Source organism: Rattus norvegicus, chromosome 18, assembly GCF_036323735.1.
Source record: "Rattus norvegicus strain BN/NHsdMcwi chromosome 18, GRCr8, whole genome shotgun sequence".
Classification (NCBI taxonomy): domain Eukaryota; kingdom Metazoa; phylum Chordata; class Mammalia; order Rodentia; family Muridae; genus Rattus; species Rattus norvegicus.
The window spans coordinates 28890569-28917771 of record NC_086036.1 but is presented as its reverse complement, the minus strand read 5'-3'; the positions used below and the strand labels follow the sequence as shown (position 1 = coordinate 28917771).

The 27203-nt window shown below is 43.2% G+C and overlaps 1 protein-coding gene across 13 annotated transcripts in view; it reads right to left on the bottom strand.

Moving 5' to 3' along the window:
• Positions 1-27203, bottom strand: part of Pcdha4 (protocadherin alpha 4) — a 431954-nt gene that overhangs the window by 202456 nt on the left and 202295 nt on the right. Inside the window, exon 1 of one of the 13 annotated variants that reach the window (XM_063277065.1) lies at positions 23773-26610. The exons of 7 other annotated variants lie outside the window; for them this stretch is intronic. In XM_063277065.1, the coding sequence (XP_063133135.1) occupies positions 23773-26205 (2433 nt within the window). In that variant the 5' untranslated portion in view covers positions 26206-26610. 5 more of the 13 variants (XM_017600817.3, XM_063277064.1, XM_063277060.1 and 2 more) reach the window with 5 other exon arrangements.

Below are 27203 nucleotides of genomic sequence, written 5' to 3'. Positions count from 1 at the left end.
GTAATAGCCCACCTTCCCGGACAAGTCTCCTCCAGCAGAATGATTTTCCATTCCCACTTCGGTCACTGGGCAAGGGGTAAGACTGGGACTAAAAGCCATGAGGTCGGTCTTGGGCGGACCCTCTCCAGAACATACTCGCTGCTGTCTCTGCTGTGAGTATGACCAGGTTCCCACCGCGCTGGAGCACACCAGAGTGGGCTTCCCGAGTCCGCACCCACCCTGCATGGGCACAGCTGAGCATCGGAGGGCTGTATATAGCAGCAGCGTGAGAACCAACAGGCTTGACACTGCGCAGATGGCGATGATCAAATACACATTGACATCTACCAGCGACTCCTCCCTGCGGGACGAGTTAGGCAACCCCTGGGAAGAAGCTTTTGGCATCTGGCCGTTCTCCACCAGGGACACCAGAACGGTGGCAGTGGTGATCAACATAGGTTCGCCATGGTCCTTCACCAACACCAATAGGCGCTGGCGCGGTAAATCAGATTCATCCAGGTCTCGTGTCGTGCTGATCTCACCGGTGTAGAGACCCACACGGAAAGGGCTGCGCGCCCCCACAGCCGTATGAAGCTCATAACACAGCCAAGCATTGTAACCAGAGTCTGCATCCACTGCGCGCACCTTTGACACCACGTGTCCCGCACCCACTGACCGCGACACAAGTTGGCTAAATTCGCCCATAGGTCCGCTTGACTGCTGCCCCAGCACCGTGGGTGCATTGTCGTTCTCATCCAGCACAAACACCTGCAGAGTCACATTGCTGCCCAGGGCAGGCACACCAGCGTCCCGCGCGCTCACCTGGAACTGCAGCAGCTCCAGCTCCTCATGGTCCAGAGGCTGCAGCGCGAACACCTTGCCGCTCTCCGCGTGCACAGACACATAGCTCGACAGCAAGCGCTCACCCACTCGCCGCTCCACCAGCGAGTAGGACACCAGCGCGTTCTCCTGTGCGTCTGCGTCCACCGCAGACACCGTGAAGATATGCGCGCCAGGAGGGTTGTTCTCTTTCACAAACACCGTGTATTCGGGCTGCGCGAATGCAGGAGCATTGTCGTTCACGTCAGCCACCTCCACAGACACGCTGGCAGTGGCACACAGCGAAGGCGAGCCCCCGTCCCGCGCTATCACCACCACCTTATAGTCAGTTGTGGTCTCTCGGTCCAGGGCACTGTCTAGCACGAGGGAATAGTAATTCTTGAAGGTGGAAACCAGCTTGAAGGGGACGTGATTAGCCAAGGAGCAGGTGACCTGCCCATTGACACCAGAGTCTTTGTCTGACACGCTGATCAGGGCGATTACAGAGCCCAAAAGAGCATCTTCTTTCACCGGGAGAGACAAAGAAGTAAGGACTATCTCTGGGGTATTATCATTTTCATCCAAGATTTCCACGAGTACAGTGCAGTGAGCAACCATAGGTGGATAACCTTTATCCGTAGCATCCACACGAATTTCATAATTGTTACTCTCCTCAAAGTCAATAGCGCCATTTACTCTTATCTCTCCAGTCTTTTCGTTTATTAGAAATTTCCTTTTTATAGTAGACGAGGTCAAAGAGCTAAATGAATACTCCACTTCTTTGTTTATTCCTTCATCTGAGTCTGTAGCATTCAGCCGTATTACTAAGGTTTGATTCTCTTGATTCTCATACATCTTAACTTCATAAACAGATCTGTCAAACACAGGCGCGTTATCATTAACATCCAACACCTGGATCAACAGAGAAACCGATCCTGTGAACTCAGGTTTGCCTCCATCGGTTGCTGTCAGTAGCAACTTTAGCTGAGGATTTTCTTCTCGATCTATCAGTTTTCGAAGAACAAGCACTGGGAACTTGTCTTTGCCTTTTTTGTTTACAATATCAAGGATAAAAAATTCGTTTGAACTAAGTTTGTAAGTAAGCATCGAGTTCTCTCCAACATCTGCATCAGATGCGCCTTCTAGTGGAAATTGAGAATCAAGCAGTCTAGATTCGGGTACCAAGATCTTTTGTTCCGCTACGGAGAATAGCGGAGGGTTGTCATTAATGTCCCTCACCTCCACCTCCACGTGGAAAACCTGCAGCGGTCTGTCCACGATCACCTCCAGGTGGATGCTACACTCCGCGCTCCTCCCGCACAGCTCCTCCCGATCGATCCGAGAATTCACAAACAAGATACCATTCTGCAGATTTACCTCCAGAAGGTCTCCGCGGTCCTTGGACGCCACCCTGAACAGGCGGGGCACCAGCTCCATCAGCTCCAGCCCCAGGTCCTGCGCGATGCGGCCCACGAAGGTGCCGTGTTTGGCCTCTTCTGGGATAGAGTAGTGGAGCTGGGCACTCCCTGCATCCCATGTTGCAACGAGCAGAAGCCAAAGTAGCAGGCGCCAAGCTCCATAGCTCAGACATCTGGAGATCACCACTGAAGCCTTCTCTTGTCTTAAACATCCATGAATATGCCATCTGGGACTCACAAAAGTTCTAATATCTTCTGGTCGGTTTTCCAAGCTCATTTTTTTTTTAACCGAAACGCGGAGATCTCCCAATCTAGCCACTTCCTAACCCCTGAGAAACAGCGAAGTGTATCTTTGTTCTTAAAGACTACATTATTTCGTGGACAGCAGCGACATCCAGTGGCTAAATGTGTAAGTATAATTGTATGCGTGCACTTTTTCTTTAATTCACATCTTAGGTTTGTTTCTGTGGATTATTATCCCTAGGTACACCCAATGCCTCATATTACATTTCTTTAGCATGTGGAAATATTTAATATGCAACTTTCTCTTCAAACGTAAAACTGCGAGAGATAATTCCTTTCTTGGTCACATGATAATTATTAGGTAAATTTTGACATCCTCTTAAGATTCAAGGAATAATGAAAGGGCTGATTTTTTTTTTTTTTTACTGCACAGCCCTTTCAAGTTATAATACCCAACTCAGTTATTTTGGCATTGTTTTAAGGTTAAGTAAATTTCATTCAGACAGGAGTTTCAAGACACCAAATCAGTTGTTTGCCAGATGTTTGTGTCTCCAAAGCCAACAGTAGATTGTAGATCCCCAACTTCAGCATCTGCTATTTTACCATTTACATTCCTGTATTTGTCTCTAGTAACCACACAACTTTGGCTTTTCATCCATGCAAACTCTCCATGTTCCACCTCCCACCCTCATGGCAATGTCTCAGTAGTAAGAAGACATTGGTGTAAATGACAGCAAACTAAGTCTGGGCTGCTTCTGTGGGAGAATTAAGAACTACACTAGTGTAAATTATTCTCAGACCCAAGTTTGGACACGCTTGTTTATACAACACTTATGACCAAGTCCGGCTCCTCAGGAAAAAACATTTCCTTTGGAAAATGGTCACCCTCCAGTGGTTAAACTGTGGCTAGTAGTCCATGGGCTGAAAGAGATGGTTCTTGCATTTAAGAAAATGGAAATCGGTTACATGGAAAAATTTTTATTTTATTACATTACACAATGACTTGAGATTCTCATTTTATATAAGTTGACAAATTCATGACGACTGCTTTCGGAGTTTGCTACAAGAAATCCATTGTTTCTGTGTTTTTCAAACTTTGAGGAGTCTCTGATCCCTATTGCCAAATGTATGCCCATCAATCCAACTTACCTTGAATGCAGACTTAGACTTTCAAATGTTTGTTAGCCATTGTTCTTCACATTCCATGCACTGTTTGTGATTGGCTCAGGTATTTGCTCTTTGTTTGTGATTGGCTCAGGTATTTGCTCTTTGTTTGTGATTGGCTCAGGTATTTGCTCTTTGTTGTTTGTGATTGGCTCAGGTATTTGCTCTTTGTTTGTGATTGGCTCAGGTATTTGCTCTTTGTTTGTGATTGGCTCAGGTATTTGCTCTTTGTTTGTGATTGGCTCAGGTATTTGCTCTTTGTGATTGGTTCAGGTATTTGCTCTTTGTGATTGGCTCAGGAATTTGCTCTTTGTTCGTGATTGGCTCAGGTATTTGCTCTTTGTTTGTGATTGGCTCAGGTATTTGGTCTTTGTTGTTTGTGATTGGTTCAGGTATTTGCTCTTTGTCTTGTTTTGCTTTGTTGGGGCTGGGGCGGGTGGTGAGACAGAGTCTCTCTATCCTTGACTGATCAGGCCAGCCTATTACTCACAGAGATCTCCCTGCCTCTGGCTCTGGAGTGCCAGGGTTAAAGGCATGTGGCACTAGCCTTGCAGGCTTAAGTATTCAACTGTGTGGTATAGACTGAGGGAGCTATCAGTTTCCAAGACAAGTCTGTCTCCGAGAACTAGCAGCTTCAGCACTTTGTTCTCAGTGCACCTCATCTTCATGTCTGCATTGATGTAATTGGTAATTTGGCCATTTATAGAAGCCCATATCATCTCCCAGCATAAAGGCTGCCATCATATATACATTTCAGAACTTGCAAAATACCCATGAGATTAATTTATCTTTAGGGACATGAAGAAGCATGAACACAGTGTAACCCAAGGAACTGAGATAGGAATTAATGACAAACTGGTGATAGAACACATATCATCACTTTGCCTAACAGGTGACAGTGTTTGTCTCTGTAGCAACCTTGCTCAAGCCAAGTTAGACTCAGGAAACCAGAAATGAAGTGCCTGTCACCCCTTTTATTCCATTTCTTCCTGAATGATAGTTTATCAAATGAAAATGAGAAAATTGAAAGATAGCTTGAACTAAATGGACAATTTACAGAAACAACTATTTGAAAGTCACAAAGTATCATCTCCAAATGTTTAGTATAGCATATAGGAACATTGAAGAGTCTTGTACTGTAGAATAATGAAAGAAAACTATATTCTCACCTATTGTACGGGAGTTTGTTTTTGTAGTTTTCAGACTATGAATTACAAATGAATTTAAAGAATTAAAATTTTTTAAGAATTCCAAATTTTAATCACTAATCTAAAAAAAAGTTAATTAAAAAAATCACTTTCTAAAGAAAGAAAGTTCCCCGAGCTGCTTTAATCTCAGCACTTGGGAGGCAGAGGGAGGAAGATCTCTGTGGATTCAAGGCCAGCCTGGTCTACAGAGCTAGTTCCAGAACAACCAGGGCTACACAAAGAAACTGTCATGAAAACCCATAAAACAAAAAGAAAGAAAAAGAACATATTAGCTGCTGGGAGAGAGTATTTTCCGTAATATCACAAGAGAAATAGTCCAGAATTATAAACATAGAAATCATTGTCAATAGGCATTTATAATTTACATTATGAAAAATTTAGAAATATATTTTACACATATTGAAATGAGAATCACAGTTATACTCTTTGATAGAATTGTGTTTATGATTTTTTGGGTTTCTTTTTGTTGTAGATGATGATGTTTAGTTCTGTTTTGCTTTTCATGTTTTGAGACAATAGTCCTGATACTCTCTATGTAGACCAGGCTGGCCTTAAAATTACAAATATACACTGCCACTGCCACTGCCTCTGCCTCTCTGACTCTCCCTCTCTGCCTCTCTCTCTGCCTCTCTGCCTCTCTGCCTCTCTGCCTCTCTGCCTCTCTGCCTCTCTGCCTCTCTCTGCCTCTCTCTGCCTCTCTCTGCCTCTGCCTCTGCCTCTGCCTCTGCCTCTGCCTCTGCCTCTGCCTCTGCCTCTGCCTCTGCCTCTGCCTCTGCCTCTGCCTCTGCCTCTGCCTCTGCCTCCTCTGCCTCTGCCTCCTCTGCCTCTGCCTCCTCTGCCTCTGCCTCCTCTGCCTCTGCCTCCTCTGCCTCTGCCTCCTCTGCCTCTGCCTCTGCCTCTGCCTCTGCCTCTGCCTCTGCCTCTGCCTCTGCCTCTGCCTCTGCCTCTGCCTGCTTGAATTAAAGGGATGAACCACCATGCCCAGCCTAGAATTAGGTTTCTAAGAAGAGACATTTTGTTTGTTGTCTCTTTGTTTTGATTTTACTGATCCCCTGGTTGCAATGTGTCTCCATCCAGAGGACTGCTAAATATGAAATTTTATATTCATGTTCACTGAATTGTAGAGGGTTTTTTATTTGTTTGTGTTTGTTTGTTTGTTTACTTTTGTAGTATTATTTAATTTTTGTTTGGTTTGTTGGCTTTTTGTTTATTTTGGTTGGTTACTTTGGTTTTTATTGTTGTTTGGAATGATAGTGGTTGTTGTTTTGTTTTTTGTTTTTGTTTTCACAAGGAATCATTTTCAAATGTTATGAAAGTTCATCTATCATTAGCAATTTGATTAATACATTACAGTTTTTAAATAAAGTTACTTTGGCAGTTAACTGACACTTCCATAATATGCAGTGATTTGTTCTAATAGGAGTATGGAAATAGAAGTCTTATCCAAATTTATATATATAAATAAATATATATATAATTATATATTAATTTATACATAATTATATATATATAATTTTTAAAATACTGGTATAATTGTAGACTTTTCTACAGTGCTTAAATATACCAAGGGAGTTTTTTGGAAAAATCTTCCAGAAATAAATATATGAATAAGCACAGTTCTACAACAACTCACCTTCTCAGAGGAGTCCAAAGAAACAGATGGTTCTGCAGATCCAGGACATGGAGGTAGACCGGGGCTGAAGGCCATTAGGTCGGTCTTCGGTAGGCCCTCTCCAGAGCATACCCTCTGCTGTCTCTGCTGCGAGTAAGACCAGGTACCCACCGCGCTGGAGCACACCAGCATGGGCTTCCCAGACCCACAAGCGCCCCCAGTGGGCATCGCCGAGCAGCGGAGCGCAGTGTACAACAGCAGCGTAAGCACCAATAGACTGGACACTGCGCAAATGGCAATGATCAGGTACACGTTGACATTCACTAACGATGACTCTGGTACACTAACACCCACAGAGGACCGGGACGAGGCCTTTGGGGCCTGGCCACTTTCCACTAAAGACACCAGCATGGTGACTGTGGCAGTCAGCTGAGGTTCACCGTGGTCCTTCACCAGCAGCAGCAGACGTTGTCTAGTCCCATCTGTTTCGTCCAAGGACCTTGTGGTGCTGATCTCACCGGTGTATAGTCCTACACGGAATGGGCTGCGCATGCTCCCTGGCAATGAGAGCAGCTCGTAAGACAGCCAAGCATTGTAACCAGAGTCTGCATCTACTGCGCGCACCTTCGCCACCACGTGACCAGGATCCACCGACCTAGGCAACAAATGATTGAACACTCCATCTGAACCACCCGTCCCAGATCCAAGCAACGTCGGCATGTTGTCGTTCTCATCCAGCACAAACACCTGCAGAGTCACATTGCTGCCCAGGGCAGGCACACCAGCATCCCGCGCGCTCACCTGGAACTGCAGCAGCTCCAGCTCTTCATGGTCCAGAGGCTGCAGCGCGAACACCTTGCCGCTCTCCGCATGCACAGACACATAGCTCGACAGCAAGCGCTCGCCCACCCTCCGCTCCACCAGCGAGTAGGACACCAGCGCATTCTCTTGTGCATCTGCATCCACCGCAGACACCGTGAAGATATGCGTACCTGGTGGATTGTTCTCCTTCACAAACACTGTGTATTCAGGCTGAGCAAACAGGGGCGCATTGTCGTTCACATCAGCCACCTCCACAGAAACGGTGGCCGTGGCCCGCAGCGAGGGAGAACCCCCGTCCTGCGCAGTCACCACCACCTGATAGTCAGCTGTGGTCTCTCGGTCCAGGGCGCTGTCCAGCACAAGCGAATAGTAATTCTTGAAGGTGGACACCAGCTTGAAGGGGACGTGATTAGCCAAGGAGCAGGTAACCTGCCCGTTGGCACCTGAGTCTAGATCAATCACACTGATCAGGGCAATAATTTTCCCCAGCTGCGCATCTTCTTTAACAGGGAGCCAGAGTGTTTTGACATTGAGCTGTGGGGCATTGTCATTAGCATCGACAACTTCCACAAGAACAGTACAGTGACCAATCAGTGGTGGGAAGCCCTTATCACGTGCCTCTAATGGAATCTTGTAAGCTTTGCACTCTTCAAAATCAATAATTCCGATAGCTGTAATCTCGCCACTCACAGCATCCACGTGAAACTTGGATTTTATATCTGAAGAAACATCACTAGAAAATGAGTACATAACTTCCCCATTGACGCCTTCGTCCAAATCTGAGGCATTGACTTTGATTACTAATGTCCCGTTTGGAACGTTTTCTGGTAATTTCACGGTATACAGAGATCTGTCAAAAGCTGGAGCGTTGTCATTGACATCCAGCACTGTGATGAGTAACTGAACGGTGCCGGTCAACTCCGGTTTGCCTCCGTCCGTAGCCGTGAGCAATAAGCGCATCTCTGCAGCTTCTTCTCTGTCTAAAGGTTTCCGCAAAACGAGCCCAAGAGGTTTCACCTGCTCGTGGTTGGGCGGTACATCCAGAGAGAAATGTTCATTGGTGCTCAGTCTGTAAGTCAGCAGGGCATTGGAACCGACATCTGCATCTGACGCGCCCTCTAGTGGAAACCGCGAGTCAAGCAGTCTGGACTCCGGAATAAACAGAGTCTTCTGTGTCGCTGGAAACGTGGGAGGGTTGTCATTAATGTCCCTCACCTCTACCTCGACGTGGAAAACCTGCAGCGGCCTGTCCACGATCACCTCCAGGTGGATGTTGCACTCCGCGCTCCTCCCGCACAGCTCCTCCCGATCGATCCGAGAATTCACAAACAAAATGCCATTCTGCAGATTTACCTCCAGAAGGTCCCCAAAACCCTTTGAGTCCAACTGGAAAAGACCAGGAACCAGCTCCGGCAGCTGCAGTTCCAGGTCCTGTGCGATGCGGCCCACGAAGGTGCCGTGTTTGGTTTCCTCCGGTATAGAGTAGCGGAGCTGTCCGCTCCCCACCTCCCAAACTGCGAGGAGCAGAAGCGAAAGCACTAGAAACCGTCCCTCTGGGAGTGCACCGCCTAAACACAGCATTTCAGGAGCTTGATACTTCCAGTTCGCTTAAATTACTTCCAAATGAAGAGATGCCAACTGATTCTCTCAATTCCTCCCTCCCGTGTTCACCATTGCTCATCAAAGTAAATAAGAATGGAGCGTCTTTTCTGCTGGAAAAAGGATGGCTATACCAGTCTTTTAATCAGAACGAATAAAGCGGCCGAGAGCGACATCAGGCGGCCTCAAAGAGTAAGTACATATTCGGCGATTGGACACTGAACCGTTGAACCTTATTTTATCCTCTGAATTTTATCATTGTTGAAATAGAAAACCACCTTTATCTTCCTGGAGGTACTATTAGAGGACTGACCTCTAAAATTATGAAATACATAATTACAGTTCTCTTGTTCCTGGGGAAACTGTCCACAAAATTTTAAAATAATGATGAAAATTGAGTGGCAATTTAAAACGATGAGGTACATAATCACAAATATTAAATTCGAAAAACGTTTTCGTTCTGTAACTCAGGGACATCCACATTCCTGAATTTTTGATCCTGACATAATAGACCCATGATGCCTAGCAAAGCTAGGCACCCAGAAATTTACTGATCAAAATAAACTTTTTTCTGCTGGATGAAAGATATCAGTAAATATATGCAGATGGAGTACTTTTCCTATGTAATTCCATAAACTGTCAATGTATAAAGTATTTTTAAAATAGAATCTAGGAGAACAACCTTTGTGGGGAGAAAATATATTTCTTTTTATTAATATTTACATAGCCTGTCCCCACCATCATGTTTTATTCCTGCACCTTCAGGATACGATTGCTTTCAACTATTGTCTTATGTGAAGATCAATGTCTTCTTCTCTCTTGTACAACATTTACTGTATCATCCCATTGTACATTTCATCTTCAGTATTGTTCATTCAGAGTTTGGGAAGAGTTCTATTTTAAACTTATGCTTACAATTCTTTTCTACCTAGGTTCTAATTAAGAACCACTCTCTTTTGAGTTCTAGTCTCCCACTCAAACATGATTAATTGATCGATCAATTGATTGATGATTGATTAAATCTATTATTAATCCATTGGGGGGTCTAAAAGTAAAATGATGGACATTTTGATGATGAAAATTATAGATGATGTTTAAAGTGATTAGGTGCCAAATACAGTTAGATGACATAAAGAACTTTGAATGCTATTTATGTTTTGTAAAAACAGCTAAAATTTAGGAGGAGATTATGGTCAAGTCACATCTGAGAGCCAAGTAGATGTCATCATAATAGTAAATATAAAGTCATTTCCAAAAAGAAGAGGCTGCACACTGTTCAAATAGTGTTATAAGCATAGGCATACCGAAGGCTGAAAGTCTTTAGAACTGAGAGCTAAAGTAAATCATTCTATATAGAACATTTTGATAGATAGATGACAGGCGTAGACAGGAATTATGAAAAATATGAAGGCAACCACATAAAATTCTTGCTTTTTGATTCATTTGAGTTGGGGAAAAGGATAAAATCTACTTATAAATGATTATGTGGTGTCATTATATTGCTAACATGCTATAAGAGTCCAGAGTTCCAGAAACCTCAAATTCACATTCATTAAATCTAACAATTCTTTTCTAAGAAATGTGCTTAATATCTAATAAGTATATATTGTCGGGGCAAATAAAACACACTCAGGAAGCAAAGGGAGAAAAGGAATTCTAGAATTTAAACGTTGAAAAACCAGGAAAGTAGCTCAAACTTTCGACAGATTTACTTTCAAAAAGAAAAATATTTCTGTGTAAAATAAAACATCTTCAACATTTTGAGTATCTTTATAATGATTTATAAATTACACATCTATCAACAACAGTAGAATTATTATATACTGTATTCTTGGTCTTTATTATTTTCTTAAACCATATTAGGTGTAAACGTAATGTAGATTTTTTGGGGGAGAGGTGCTAGATTCTGAACTTGGGCCCATGAGCCTGCTATGAAAGGTTTTTTTGTAAAATAATCAACTCATATGGAGACCAACACGATTGAACTGTATCACTGACTCTGCTTCAGCAGAGCTTTATCAGAATAAGAGCAACGATCGACCAGCCAATGATGCTCAAAAAAAAATATTAAAGTACTGAAAATAATGTAAAGCTTCCATACCAGTAAACGAAACAAACAAACAAAAACAAACTTGAAATGGTGGAAATTGCCAGATCTCAGAACTCAGGGACTGAAACAGGAGGACTGTGAGGTTTATGTTAAACTGAAATACATGATAGATACCCTGCTTCAAAAAAAGAAAGAAGGAAATCATTCTGCATCTTATGACTAAAAGGTTTAAAAGAGTAATAAATGTTACAACATCTTGAAACTAAGAGATCTAAAATGAACAAATAAGATGATAAACCAAACTCGTGAAATTGACTGTTGTAGCATAAATGGAAGATATGCCTTCCCGATAATACTACAAAATATATCAAAAGCTCAGAGAATAATTGTGAAATGTAAATGCTCGGAGGAATGCATTCCCACGGATGTCACCACAATTCTGATCTAGAAGACTGAACTCACACAAAGGCTAAAAGCAGTACTCCACACAATACGAAATTGCTTGTGACGCCTTGAACGACAAAGATTGCGGTGTACGAATAACCAGCATGTGATATGTCACTTGAACTCAAGAGTATCAAGCCAACATGAAGATGTAGTATCTCAGATGTTAAATAGATAGATAGATAGATAGATAGATAGATAGATAGATAGATAGATAGATAAATGTACAACAACACAAAAATAATAAATCAAGTAAAAATTGTGGCTAGAATAGTATTGAATTTTGACAATAACATGTGCAAATGTGCAATACCATGAAAGGAGTCACAAAATTTCTATGAATTAAATGTTTCTAAATATAAAAGGACTTACTTGAAAGCCATGATGGTCATTTAAATCTTGCCCTTCCCCAATGACCTCTGATACTGGACGCGGTGGAAGACTGGGACTAAAAGCCATGAGGTCGGTCTTAGGTGGGCCCTCTCCGGAGCACACCCTTTGCCGCCTCTGCTGTGAGTAGGACCAGCTTCCCACCTCACTAGAGCACACCAGCATGGGCTTCCCAGGAGCACAGACTCCATCGGTGGGCGTCGTCGAGCAGCGCAACGCTGTATACAGCAGCAGCGTGAGCACCAACAGGCTGGACACTGCGCAGATGGCAATGATCAGATACACGTTGATATCCACCAGCGAGGCCTCTGGGACTGAAGCACGACTAGAAGCCTGAGAAGAGGCTTTTGGTGCCTGGCTACTCTCAACCAGGGACACAAGGATGGTAGCTGTGGAAGTCAGAGTTGGCTCACCATGGTCTTTCACCAATACCAACAGACGCTGCCTAGGTGCGTCAGACTCATCAAGAGCACGTGTTGTACTGATCTCACCCGTGTACAGCCCAACACGAAACGGGCTACGAGGGCCCACTGAGGGTTGCAGTTCATACGACAACCATGCGTTGTAGCCAGAATCTGAGTCCACCGCCCGCACTTTTGCGACCACCTGACCCACGCTCACAGACCTCTGTATCAGATCAGTTGCCACACTACCCAAGCCTTCAGTACCAGCCAAAAGAATGGATGGAGCATTGTCGTTCTCATCCAGCACAAACACCTGCAGAGTCACATTGCTGCCCAGGGCAGGCACACCAGCATCCCGCGCGCTCACCTGGAACTGCAGCAGCTCCAGCTCCTCATGGTCCAGAGGCTGCAGTGCGAACACCTTGCCGCTCTCCGCGTGCACAGACACATAGCTCGACAGCAAGCGCTCCCCCACCCTACGCTCCACTAGAGAGTAAGACACCAGCGCATTCTCTTGTGCATCCTCATCCATTGCCGACACCGTGAAGATACGCGCTCCAGGCGGGTTGTTCTCTTTCACAAACACCGTGTATTCGGGCTGCGCGAACGCAGGAGCATTGTCGTTCACGTCAGCCACCTCCACAGACACGCTGGCCGTGGTACACAGAGAAGGGGAACCCCCGTCCCGCGCTGTCACCACCACCTGATAGTCAGCTGTGGTCTCTCGGTCCAGGGCGCTGTCCAGCACAAGCGAATAGTAATTCTTGAAGGTGGACACCAGCTTGAAGGGGACGTGCGGAGTCAAGGAGCAGGTCACCCGCCCATTGGCTCCAGAGTCCAGATCAGAAACGCTAATTAGAGCAATGACAGTACCCAGTGCAGCGTCCTCTCGAACAGGCAGGGATAAGGAAGTCAAGGTGATCTGAGGCACATTGTCGTTTTCATCCAATACCCTCACTAAAACAGTGCAATGGCCTGCCATCGGAGGGTGTCCTTTGTCCGTCGCGTCAACGCGGATTTTGTAGACATCTACTTGCTCAAAGTCCAAATTCCCTTGAATTACGATTTCTCCTGTGTCTGCATCTATGCTAAACTGGTCAAGAATCCTGGGCGACACCAGCCTATTAAAAGAGTAAGAAATTGCTGAATTCGTCCCTTCATCCCTGTCAGAAGCATTCAGTCTAATAACTGTCGTTCCGTTGTCTGAGTTTTCCAAGATTCTCACTTCATACTCAGGGTGTTGGAAAGTAGGGGCGTTGTCATTCACATCCAGCACAGTGACCAGCAGCTGAACCGAGCCTGTGAGCTCAGGCTTGCCTCCATCCGTGGCTGTCAGCAGTAGCTTATGCTCAGGAGCATCCTCTCTGTCCAACAACTTTCTTAAAGCTAGCTCAACCTGTTTACTTTCTTCGTTCTTTGAACTCACAATTAGTGTGAAGTAATCATTAGAGTCAAGCCTATAAGTTACAGCTGAATTGGCTCCAATGTCTGCATCGAATGCGCCCTCTAGCAGAAACCTAGAGTCTAGCATTCTGGATTCTGAAATATGCAGTTTTTGTTCTTTCACGGGGAATACCGGCGGGTTGTCGTTAATGTCCCTCACCTCCACCTCCACGTGGAAAACCTGCAGCGGCCTGTCCACGATCACCTCCAGGTGGACGCTACACTCCGCGCTCCTCCCGCACAGCTCCTCCCGGTCGATCCGAGAATTCACAAACAAAATGCCATTCTGCAGATTTACCTCCAGAAGGTCTCCGCGGTCCTTGGACGCCACCCTGAATAGACGGGGCACCAGCTCCGCCAGCTCCAGTCCCAGGTCCTGTGCAATGCGGCCCACGAAGGTGCCGTGTTTGGCCTCCTCAGGGATGGAGTAGTGGAGCTGGCCGCTCCCAGCTTCCCAGATTGAGAACAGCAGAAGCAAAAGCAGCAGACGCCGGGAATCCGGACCTCCTCGCCGAGCAAACACCATGTCAAGGACTCCTTTTGTTCCTTTGAGAAATCTGGTCTTGATATAAAGATCAACTGTTGGGCATCTCGAATCCTTTAATCCAGTTGAGCGGCAACTGCCATTGTTCAGCGGATTTTAAGAAACATACGGCTGTGAGAGAGTCTTGGGATCTGAGTGAGGCAGACCTTGATAGACAGCGACATCATGTGGCTCCAATAGGTAATGAGTCCAAAGATTTAACAACCTGGGCAATAATTGGGTTCTTTCATAATATGAATATTTTCTTTTCATTTTTTAATTCTTTAATAGTAGATTCTTACTGTTGCAGGTGCATGCATGTTTGTCTTCTCTCTCCTTTACAGAGATTCCGTTTCAGTGAGAGATCTTTTCATTAGTGAAAATGTCTCTTTCCAATATTTTAAATACTGGTCTATCAATAGTATGCTAATAATTCTCTGTAATATGTGTTATGACCTGGAAATTACATGCATATCACAAGTATAAACTTCCCTCCACACTTGTCTGTGGAAGTAATTTGTTCATTGGCAGCGGTCATTGAAATATATTATTCTATATGAACATATAATTCTAATTTTTCTTAAGTTTATATGTGTTCTTGTGAATCCTTATTACATTTGAAAACATCCTCTTGATGTTCCCAGTGAACATAAAAACATTTTAAACTGTTTTACTTACAAATTCTTGGAAAATGAAAACCCATATTTTTCCAACAATCAATATATGTGTAATGTATCAAATGAGCCTCTCACAACATTTTCCTTTATAGATTTCTCAGCCATTGTAAATCCAAATAATATTTCAACTTCTGGTCTTGGCTGGATTTGGATCTTTCTTCTGCTCCAAAATATGAGCATAACTCCAAAATTATGACTTTATCTTCTTCATACTTTTTGCTCTTTCTTTAATAAGAGTCTTCTCTGTGTGTCAATGTCTTTAGACAAGTTTTGAAGAATGTTTAAACCTATAATTACAAAGGTGGAGGTGGTGGTGCATGCCTTCCTTTCTAGCACCAGGGAGGCAGAGGCAGGAGGATGATTGTGAATTCAAGGCCAACCTGCTCTGTATAATGAATCCCAGGAGTGTTAGGAGAAACCCTGTCTCAAAAGTCCAAAATAAATATCAATACTTACCACCAAATCTAAATATTTGAACATCATGATTTCTATATTTTGGCCATTCTCCAAATTTACTTAGGCATAGTCCCAAACTTAATTTTATAACTGGTTCTCTCTTGCATACAATATTTAAAGTTTTCCTAGTCCCTTCCCATTTTATATACCATGATTGTTGTGCTTATGACTATAACTTCTAGTGGAGTGTGCTGAGGCCTCTAGCACATTTGATTTCTATTTGACAAGTATGAGTCCTCAGTCTCACATCAGGCCATCTTCATGTTGCCTCTGACGTCTTTTCACTGTGAATTATGTTTTACAGAAACACCCCATCTCATCCTAAAACGCTTCTGTTAAAGTTCTCTTTTACTTCATTTTTATCCATGACAATGGTACTCTCAAAGTTAACCTCATAAGTTAATTCTCCAAAAATTCGTTGTTTTTTTAATAACTGCTTTCAATTAGGTGTATATTAATTGGAATTCCTCTAGTGGCCTTATCACTAAATTGCAGATTATTTCAATGACACCTGTTGTTTTTCTCTAGATTCCTATCCTTGTATTCTGTAGAGTACCTACAAAAGTTACATCACACTGGAAGCTTCTAGTGGTTATAATGTTTACATAAATGTAGTTCTAACTGAATAGTTTGAATTTCTAAAATTAAGTAAAGCATAACCTATGGCTTTTTACTTAAGTTCTTAAAAATCTGGATGTTTGGGGATATGATAGATATAATTATGTATTATTTTAATTGCTTCTTAGTGCTTGGAATAAGAATATATCATTAGCTACAGATGCCGAGTTACTGAAAATGCACAGACAAGAAAAAGAGAAAAGGGAAATGATGGAGTTTTCTATGAAACTATTAACTTTATTCTCATTTTAGTTAACAAAAGACTATCTCTATAAATAACATTAAAGACATTGTTAAAATGGAACTACAGAATCTCTGTGAATTTTACAAACAAGAAATATATCCCATAGCCAGCAAAGAAAAACCTGAGTTTGTATCTCTCAAACTGATTTCCTAATAAAAAAAATAATGATAGCTCATGAATACAGATGCCATGGTAAGGGGGTTCTCCTGTCAACTTCTGTAGTGTCCAAAAATGAATTAATCTTAATTTTTATTAGTTAATTTGCTAGGAAGGCTTTAAATTGGTATATCCATGTAGGATGAAACAAAACTTTGAAAATCAATACAACCATTATGATTACTGTCACTAAAACTCTACAATAATCATAAATATTCTCCAAATGGACTATTCTTTAAATAGAAGCAGAATTTGGTGTGCCTGTGGTAGTGCTCTAAGGTTAAGTCTCCTGAGAGCTGCCCAGGAGTTGAGCACATTTACTTTACTTACTCTAAAAACAAGAGCAAAATATTCCAAAATAATCTCATGGCATATATTAGAATTGAGCCAGCTTTGAAGGTGGATAGTCAGAGGTAACTAAACAAATACTTGAAATTTTAAAAACAGCACAAGTTTTCTGACCTGCCTTTGTGCACCACGGATGTGCACGATGAACAACTTAGCTGATAAGTCCTGATCTTAATCTGAGTAATGAAGTAAGATGCAGATACTTGACATGATGAATGAACAAAAGATGATGCCTGCCTTGCAAGAGAAGAAGTGCAACAATGCAGAAGAGAAGGTTTGAAGGGGCACTATTTTCCTAAACAGAAAGGCATGTCGCATATATATTTGTAGTTTTAGAATACAAAACAGAAGCCAAAACCTCCCAGAATTCAAAGAAGTAAATGCTTCACTGTAAGAACTGGGAATAACTTTCGCTGTACACTAGAGTTAATTCTTCTGTATTTTGAATGTGAGTAGTCCCGATGGAACTATATTTTTAAGTAATATTAATTACCACAAACATGGCAAGTACAATCCTACAAGTAAGGTTTAAAAAAGAAAGTGCTACACAAATATGATTGGAAAATATAAATTCTTGCAATAAGAAACAGAGATAATTCAACTTGTAGAGTAAAAATATTACACCTATAATGTTGAAACCTATGTTGTGGTAGAATATGCAAGACACAAAGTAGTAATAGGTCAGCATATATATTTAAATTAGTTTACTGTAGGATTTATAAGTTCTCATTGGGAGTGCTTGCCTAGCATGCTGTGGGAATTCTTTTTTATGAGGTCTGGACATTGAATAATGTACCGGTTGTGGATACACTTAACTTTAGAAATCTCCTACGTAAAGAATGTAAAGACATTAATCATATTAGCAAGTTTTATCAATAGTCCAGACCAACATAAATTACCAAGTTTATGAAAGAGAAACCCAAACTGGCCTTAACCCCTGTGTAAGTCAGACTAAGCTAAAAATTAAATTCCCTTATTCCTCAGCCTCCCTGGTGTTGCAATTAATAGATTACATCATGAAATAAATACAGCTAAACTATTTTTTCCACTCCTGGAGAGAAAAATATTTAAGACTCACGTTGTCTGTAGAACTTGGACCCTGAGGTAGGCTGGGGCTGAAAGCCATGAGGTCGGTCTTGAGCGGACCCTCTCCAGAGCACACCCTCTGTCGCCTCTGCTGTGAGTATGACCAGCTTCCCACGGCGCTGGAGCACACCAGCATGGGCTTCCCTGGAGCACAGGCTCCATCTGCGGGCGTCGCCGAGCAGCGCAGCGCGGTGTACAGCAGCAGGGTGAGCACCAACAGGCTAGATACCGCGCAGATGGCGATGATCAGGTACACATTGACATCCACTAGCCCTTGATCCACGCTGGAGGCTCCAACTGACACCTTAGTTGAGACCTTCTGTGTTTGGCCACTGTCTACCAGAGAAAGCAACACCGTGGCTGTGGCAGTCAGAGAAGGTTCTCCGTGATCCTTCACCAACACTAACAAGCACTGCCGCAATGCATCTGTTTCCTCCAGTGCACGTGTCGTGCTGATTTCTCCTGTGTACAGGCCGACACGGAAGGGAATACGAACTCCACCCACAGCCGGCTGCAGTTCATAGGACAACCATGCATTGTAGCCAGAGTCCTCATCTACTGCACGCACTTTCGCCACAACCTGACCAGGCACCAAAGCCCGAGATACTACCTCACTCATTGTGCCACCAGCCCCGTTAGCTAAAGGCCCCAGCAGGGTGGGTGCATTGTCGTTCTCATCCAGCACAAACACCTGCAGAGTCACATTGCTGCCCAGGGCAGGCACACCAGCATCCTTCGCATTCACCTGGAACTGCAGCAGCTCCAGCTCCTCATGGTCCAGAGGCTGCAGTGCGAACACCTTGCCGCTCTCCGCGTGCACAGACACATAGCTCGACAGCAAGCGCTCACCCACCCGCCGCTCCACCAGCGAGTAGGACACCAGCGCATTCTCCTGTGCATCCGCATCCTCCGCAGACACCGTGAATATGTGCGCTCCAGGAGGGTTGTTCTCTTTCACAAACACCGTGTATTCAGACTGTGAGAACGCAGGAGCATTGTCATTCACGTCAGCCACCTCTACGGACACGCTGGCAGTGACCCACAGGGAGGGTGAGCCCCCGTCACGGGCAGTCACCACCACATCGTAGTTAGAGATAGTCTCTCGGTCCAGAGCACTGTCCAGCACCAGTGAATAGTAATTCTTGAATGTGGACACCAGCTTGAAGGGAATGTGAGGATTCAGGAAGCAGGTCACCTGCCCGTTGGTGCCAGAATCACGATCAAATACGCTAATTAAGGTGACGACTCTTCCAGGTTGACTGTCCTCAGATACTGGGAGAGACAAGGAACTGATAGTCAACTGTGGGGCATTGTCATTAGCATCGACAACTTCCACAAGAACAGTACAGTGTCCTGGCAGTTGTGGGAACCCTTTATCACGTGCCTCTAATGGAATCTTGTAAGCTTTGCACTCTTCAAAATCAATAATTCCGATAGCTGTAATCTCGCCACTCACAGCGTCCACGTGAAACTTGGATTTTATATCTGAAGAAACATCACTAGAAAATGAGTACATAACTTCCCCATTGACGCCTTCGTCCAAATCTGAGGCATTGACTTTGATTACTAATGTCCCGTTTGGAACATTTTCTGATAATTTCACGGTATACAGAGATCTGTCAAAAGCTGGAGCGTTGTCATTGACATCCAGCACTGTGATGAGTAACTGAACGGTGCCGGTCAACTCCGGTTTGCCTCCGTCCGTAGCCGTGAGCAATAAGCGCATCTCTGCAGCTTCTTCTCTGTCTAAAGGTTTCCGCAAAACGAGCCCAAGAGGTTTCACCTGCTCGTGGTTGGGCGGTACATCCAGAGAGAAATGTTCATTGGTGCTCAGTCTGTAAGTCAGCAGGGCATTGGAACCGACATCTGCATCTGACGCGCCCTCTAGTGGAAACCGCGAGTCAAGCAGTCTGGACTCTAGAATAAACAGAGTCTTTTGTGTCGTTGGGAACAATGGAGGATTATCATTAATGTCCCTCACCTCTACCTCGACGTGGAAAACCTGCAGCGGCCTGTCCACGATCACCTCCAGGTGGATGTTGCACTCCGCGCTCCTCCCGCACAGCTCCTCCCGATCGATCCGAGAATTCACAAACAAAATGCCATTCTGCAGATTTACCTCCAGAAGGTCTCCGCGGTCCTTGGACGCCACCCTGAACAGGCGGGGCACCAGCTCCGCCAACTCCAGCCCCAGGTCCTGGGCGATGCGGCCCACGAAGGTGCCGTGTTTGGCTTCCTCGGGAACAGAGTAGTGGAGCTGACTGTTCCCTGCCTCCCAGACTGCCAAAATTATCAGGAGGAGGAGCAATTGTTGACTTTTCCAGTTGTATCCTCTCAGGTTTACCATTTCAAATTACTGACGTTTTCTTCTCATGCGCGACAGTTACCTCAAATTCTGGAGACTTTTTATTCCTTCATTCCAGTCCCGAGATGCTGGCCATTGTGGAGCAAACTGAAGAGTGAAGCCCAGTGGATTCTTTCTAATGGAAAATGGTCTCGCTTTGTGACTATTTAGTGGCTAAGAGCGACATCATGTGGCCCAAGAAGTAAGTGGATTTACAAAATTTACAGTTATGCATTGAAACGTGTATTTTAAATTCAAATTATGTTCTCTGTTGTAAACATGTAGAGCAACATTTCTCAGGCGTCTTCGTGGTATTCTTAATGTTTAACAGCTTTTAATTATTTAATTTTGACCATAAGTTTCGCTCTGTATTAGAAAAGCATTTTTCCTACACTGTTTTAATATACAAATAAACCTAAAAGGATCTCTTTAAGACAAACTTAGTAAATAATTCTAATGTCGAGAAGGCGAAGAGGTAATCAAATTTCATATATTTTTATTGGATGGAGATCTAGAAAGATGGGAATTGGGTGGGAATCTTTGAGACAAGATTGTGTATTAAAGTAGCTTCTTAAGAAACAAATATTGTGAATTTCTCTTTATAAGATTAATAAGTTTGTGGTTCTCATGTTTACTTATTCTTTCCTCCCAAAACCTTGTTTATATGATTACATGCTTGTTTTCAGTCTTCAATATCATGTAGGTTCTTTCTTCATATTATAAACCCATTTCATTAGCTAAATATTAGTGCTGACCCATCTTATTTTCTACAATTCTTTAATTAAGTCTTTGAATATTTTATCTTTGGGGAGTTAGTGTAACAAGTGTAGTTTCTTAAATGTATCACCCCACTGTTCCCAGATGCAAGTAAAATAATTACATGTGTGTTCTAATGCTTCCCAATCTTGATGTCTGCCCACATGGGTGGTTTTAATGACTGGCACTCTGCTTGACAATTGCAAACCCCTTTTGTTACTCTGTCTTCATGCCTCACTTTCTTCATATGGTCAACTTCATGAACACCTTTATTATCATTGCCTCAAATGTTAAGTACTTTTCAAATGACTTTAGAGAAGAGTAAAAAATTATTCTAATACTTAACCAAGAGATTCTCTTCACAATACTTTTTCTTGCCTCATCTCATACTCTCTCCTGTGCAAAATATACCCTTCAGTCCAAGTAGATTTCTCCCTGCTTTCAGATTCACTTGGAATTTTGCTGCACATCCATTTACTTAGTTATTTCTTCCCCCAAATACTGATTATTGTCAACCTTCACTCAAAGGGGTATCTCCATTTTATAACCACCAGACTCATCATTGATCTGGCCATTTCATTCAACTAGGGAGATAGAACCGTTGCATTCAGTCACACCATGATTTACCTATCTATGTATTTTCCCTTTTTGTGACTCATAACACTGTTCTCTAATTGTCACATTATATGTAGTATATCTTTATTTTTAATACAAAAAAATTGAAGCCATGAGTTAAATTTTGACTCATTCTTCTAACAGATACTGGAAAATGAAACCCTTCTATACATTTTTAAATGTTTTACTTCGTGAATATAGCCATAGTACTTTTGTGAGCTATGTTCAGGTTACTAGGCATAATTATCTATACAAACTGTCATTTTGTTGTTGTTGTTGCTGTTGTTGTTGTTGTTGTTGTTGTTCAAGACAACATTTCTCTGTATAGCCCTGGCCATCCTGGAACTTACTATGTAGAATAGACTGGCCTCAAACTCAGTGCTGGGATTAAAGGTGTGAGCCACCATCACCTGGCACAGAGTGTGTTCTTTATCAAACTTCTATATCCAGAAGTAAATTTTTTACTCTTAACTATATAGAAAAATTTAGAAGATTTTTTTAAATCTTGCTGTTATATTAAGTATGTGTTAAAATTACTCTGAACTTCCTTGCAAAGGACAAAGAAAACTGGATTAGTGATTTAAGCCATTTCAAGAATGGAAATGAAAAGGAGACAGCAGAAGCACAAACTCCAACTTAGTCCTTATACTGACACTGAGCAGTTCTTAAGTGAGAGAAAGTGTGATATGGAAGCCTACAGCGCTCTATTTCCCGGGGGAAACGGCAATGCAAAAGCTAGAACTATCCTTGGGAGTCACTTCTATGTCTTGAATGTCTTTTAAATCCAAACACTTTTCTATTGCTAAAGTCTTCAATGGTTAACACTGGAAAGTAACGGTTTTCAAATTAACGCATGACACTAAAAAGTTCATGGCAGCTCAGAATAATTGGGTAATACTGGCCTTCCCAGAAAGAACAAAAACAAAAAATAACTTCACATAAACGAAAATGACATGGAATTCACGAGTAAGCAGCCACTACTTGGCAAACACTATTATAAGCACCTTAGAAGTATCAACTTAAAGGTGTTTTTATATTTTTTCTGTATGACAGATATTATTTATATTCTATATTTTGCAAATTTAAAACAGAGAACTAATAGAATATACAGTCTATGAAATAGTGCAAAAGTAGACACAGCGGGGGTGAGATTTGGCAAGGAAGGATGTCCTGGAGACTCACAATGTAGCCACTACATGGATGCCTTTTGTGTAGAGAAATAGTGAATGGTGCAGATAATTACACAAAGAAAGAAAAGAAAAGAAGCTTGTAGTCCATAAGGAGACCCATTAAATGAAACTCAAAGCAAGAGAACTGCAACATCACGGAGGTGCATTGACCTTTATGTTTGTTTCTTTATGGCTTTCCTTGCAGTGATAGAATCTAGGGCCTTGAACCTGCTAGGCAAGCCAACAACCACTGAGCCTAACCCTGAAATATTGACTTTATGTGAATTTATTGGATTAAAATCTAAGGCTTCCCCAACTACCATGTCTATAGTGTATGAACTGCACTAATAAACTGGGTAATAACTATGGATGGAACAAGTTTATTAAAGAGTACGAAATCTCCCTCACCTATTCTCTTTCAGCCAGAGGTACTCAACCTAGTCATTGTTCTTTTTCCCTAAATGGCTGCAAAAATCAATAGTTTTAAAAAAAGAAGCTCTACTTCCTCTAGGATTAACAGTGACGAGGGAAAGAATACAGAAAATAACATTGAACTCATTCAAGAGAGTATACAATTCAATATTATTATATAGACTGTTTCCCTGCCATGCCTTTGGTTAAGTACACATACAGAGAGAGAGAGAGAGAGAGAGAGAGAGAGAGAGAGAGAGAGAGAGAGAGGGAGAGGGAGAGGCAGACAGACAAACAGAGACAGACAGAGACAGAGAGACAGAGAGACAGAGAGAGGAAAAAAACAAAAAAGCAAAGAGGAAAGAATGTATGACCCAATTGTGTCCTATAAAATGTCCTATGAAAAAAAGAACAATATATTCAAAATGATTCTCCTCCTAGCGTTAAAATACAAAAATGCGAATACCCTATGTAATTGCTCAGAAAAATATTAATGCTGATATAAACTCGGTGGTAGAAAGGACAAATGTAATAAAATTTTGAGTTTGACTTTAAAGCTATATAGTGAAGCCGAATCTTCATAGCCAAATGTGTATAACAATACTTAATTCTGTTTACATTTAAGATCAAAAACAAATGAAGATTATGTGGAAAATAATGAAATTAAAATGCTTAGCCCGGTGTAATAAATAAAAATTTTAAATGAGAAAATAACTATAGAAAAAACAATACAAATTTTAATCCGTAAAGATAATTATGAAATCTTGAACTTACTCTTGAGCAATGATCTTCGTTTGAATCCTGATGCTCACCCACAACCGGACAAGGAGGAAGACCCGGGCTGAAGGCCATGAGGTCGGTTTTAGGTGGCCCCTCTCCAGAACAAACCTTCTGTCTCCTCTGTTGTGAGTAGGACCAGCTCCCCACCGCGCTAGAGCAAACCAGCACAGGCTTCCCTGCCCCGCACACACCCTCTGTAGGCGGAACTGAGCACCGCAGTGCAGTGTATACCATGAGGGTTAGAACTAGCAGGCTGGACACCGCGCAGATGGCAATAATCAGGTACACATTGACATTCACTAACGACACTTCCTGGCCGGTGGAGCCTGCCGCTCGCGAAGAGGCTTTTGGAGTCTGGCTGTTCTCAACCAGAGACACTAACACGGTGGCTGTGGTCATCAGCGCTGGCTCCCCGTGGTCCTTCACCAGCACTAATAGGCGATGGCGTGGTGCATCTGCCTCCTCAAGGGCACGCGTGGTACTAATCTCGCCCGTATACAGACCTACCCGAAACAGGCTTCGTGTTCCACCTGTTAAAGGATGCAGTTCATAAGATAGCCAGGCATTGTAACCAGAATCCGCATCTACTGCACGCACCTTAGTGACAACTTGGCCAGCACCCACAGAGGGTGACACAAGTTCGCTCACTATACCACCGGATCCTTGTGTCCAAGGTCCAAGCAGCGTGGGCGCGTTGTCATTCTCATCCAGCACAAACACCTGCAGAGTCACATTGCTGCCCAGGGCAGGCACACCAGCATCCCGCGCGCTCACCTGGAACTGCAGCAGCTCCAGCTCCTCATGGTCCAGAGGCTGCAGTGCGAACACCTTGCCGCTCTCCGCGTGCACAGACACATAGCTCGACAGCAAGCGCTCGCCCACCCGTCGTTCCACCAGCGAGTAGGACACCAAAGCGTTCTCTTGTGTGTCTGCATCCACCGCGTACACAGTGAAGATGTGCGCTCCAGGCGGGTTGTTCTCCTTCACGAACACCGTGTATTCGGGCTGCGCGAACGCAGGAGCATTGTCATTCACATCAGCCACCTCCACAGACACGCTGACCGTGGTACACAGAGAAGGCGAACCCCCGTCCTGAGCTGTCACCACCACCTGATAGTCAGCTGTGGTCTCTCGGTCCAGGGCGCTGTCCAGCACAAGCGAATAGTAATTCTTGAAGGTGGACACCAGCTTGAAGGGAACATGAGGAGACAGGGAGCAGGTCACCCGCCCATTGACTCCAGAGTCCAGATCTGAAACGCTAATTAGGGCAATGACAGTACCCAGTGCAGCGTCCTCTCGAACAGGCAGGGATAAGGAAGTCAAGGTGATCCTAGGCACATTGTCGTTTTCATCCAATACCCTCACTAAAACAGTGCAATGGCCTGCCATCGGAGGGTGTCCTTTGTCCGTCGCGTCAACGTGGATTTTGTAGACATCTACTTGCTCAAAGTCCAAATTCCCTTGAATTACGATTTCTCCTGTGTCTGCATCTATGCTAAACTGGTCAAGAATCCTGGGCGACACCAGCCTATTAAAAGAGTAAGAAATTGCTGAATTCGTCCCTTCATCCCTGTCAGAAGCATTCAGTCTAATAACTGTCGTTCCGTTGTCTGAGTTTTCCAAGATTCTCACTTCATACTCAGGGTGTTGGAAAGTAGGGGCGTTGTCATTCACATCCAGCACAGTGACCAGCAGCTGAACGGAGCCTGTGAGCTCAGGCTTGCCTCCATCCGTGGCTGTCAGGAGTAGTTTATGCTCAGGAACATCCTCTCTGTCCAAAGATTTTTTCAACAAGAGTCTAATTTGTTTGTTGCCATCGCTGTTTGTTTTCACATCTAGTCCAAAGTATTCACTGGAACTGAGTTTATAGGTCAAGATAGAATTTAATCCAACATCAGCATCGGATGCGCCCTCTAGTGGAAACAAAGAATCTGGCAGCCTAGATTCGTAAATTAACATTCTTTGCTCCTTTACTGAGAACACAGGGGCGTTATCATTAATGTCTCTCACCTCCACCTCCACGTGGAAAACCTGCAGCGGCCTGTCCACGATCATCTCCAGGTGGATGCTGCACTCCGCGCTCCGTCCGCACAGCTCCTCCCGGTCGATCCGAGAATTCACAAACAAAATACCATTCTGCAGATTTACCTCCAGAAGGTCTCCGCGATCCTTGGTCGCCACTCTGAACAAGCGGGGCACTAGCTCCGCTAACTCCAGCCCCAGGTCCTGCGCGATGCGGCCCACGAAGGTGCCGTGTTTGGCCTCCTCTGGGACGGAGTAGTGGAGCTGGCCGCTCCCTGCCTCCCAGGCTGCAAGGAGCAAGAGCGAGAGCAGCAGACACCGTGTTCCTAGTCTGCCGTCAGTGGTAAAATCCATGTAGAATGTTTCTTGCTTTGTTTCCATTAGAAGATCTATTTTTCTCCGCATAAAATTCCGTATGATTCAAAGTCTATCGATTCAATTCTTCTGCATTCGCCATCATTCAGCAGTCTTGGAAAGACCCAGCTACCAGAAAAAGAGCTTTGTGCGCTGGCTAGATGGAACTCGGTGGTAGACAGCGACACCATGCGGCTCCAAACGGTAAGAAGCGAATTCGTACAGCCTCAATGAAGGGTTATTCTTTTAATTAACATTCTTTACCTTACCTTGATAGTAAATGATCCAAATGTTTATACTCTTCAAGGACAATGTCTCCTCGCATGACTTTATGTAACTTAGACTGAATATGGTCTTTATTCACAGAGAAACAATATTCTTAGCAATGTTTTAGACATTTTTATCATCGGTTTAAAAATAGTAAATGTAGTATAATCTAATCTTGGAAATCAGACGGTGAGCAATTCTCCATAGTTTGAGTACACATAATATATATATATATATATATATATATATATATATATATATGTATATATATATATATGAGAGAGAGATTTTTTAAAAGTTTATCTAAACTTGAAATGATTTAAAACATTTTCAAGTTTACTATCTAAACTTTTTAAATATTAAAAGATTGTCGATGATTATTGGCACTTTGTTCCACAAATTTAATACAGCTTATGGCTCCCTCATGCAGTATTTAACATGGTTTTAGTGCATAGTGTGTTCAACATTTTAATGCATAGTATGTGTTCTCATTATTGGTCAGCTTCACCCTAAACTGTGCATCTCAGGATGTTCAGGTCTCAGAATTGAGAATAACGAGTAGGATACAGGAATGTCTCTCCATCATTTCTTGTCCAACATTCAGTTTATATTGGTTTCACATTTGTGCATCCTACCATAGTAATTTCTGCTCTTATCCTCTTGTTTTTGGTGCCCTTTCTGCTCTTCCTAAAGACTTGACCTTTTTCTTTACAGCTTAACTTTATCCATTATCCTTTGCTTTGCAGGGTCTGAGACCTTTCTGTGCATTCCCAGACCCACAT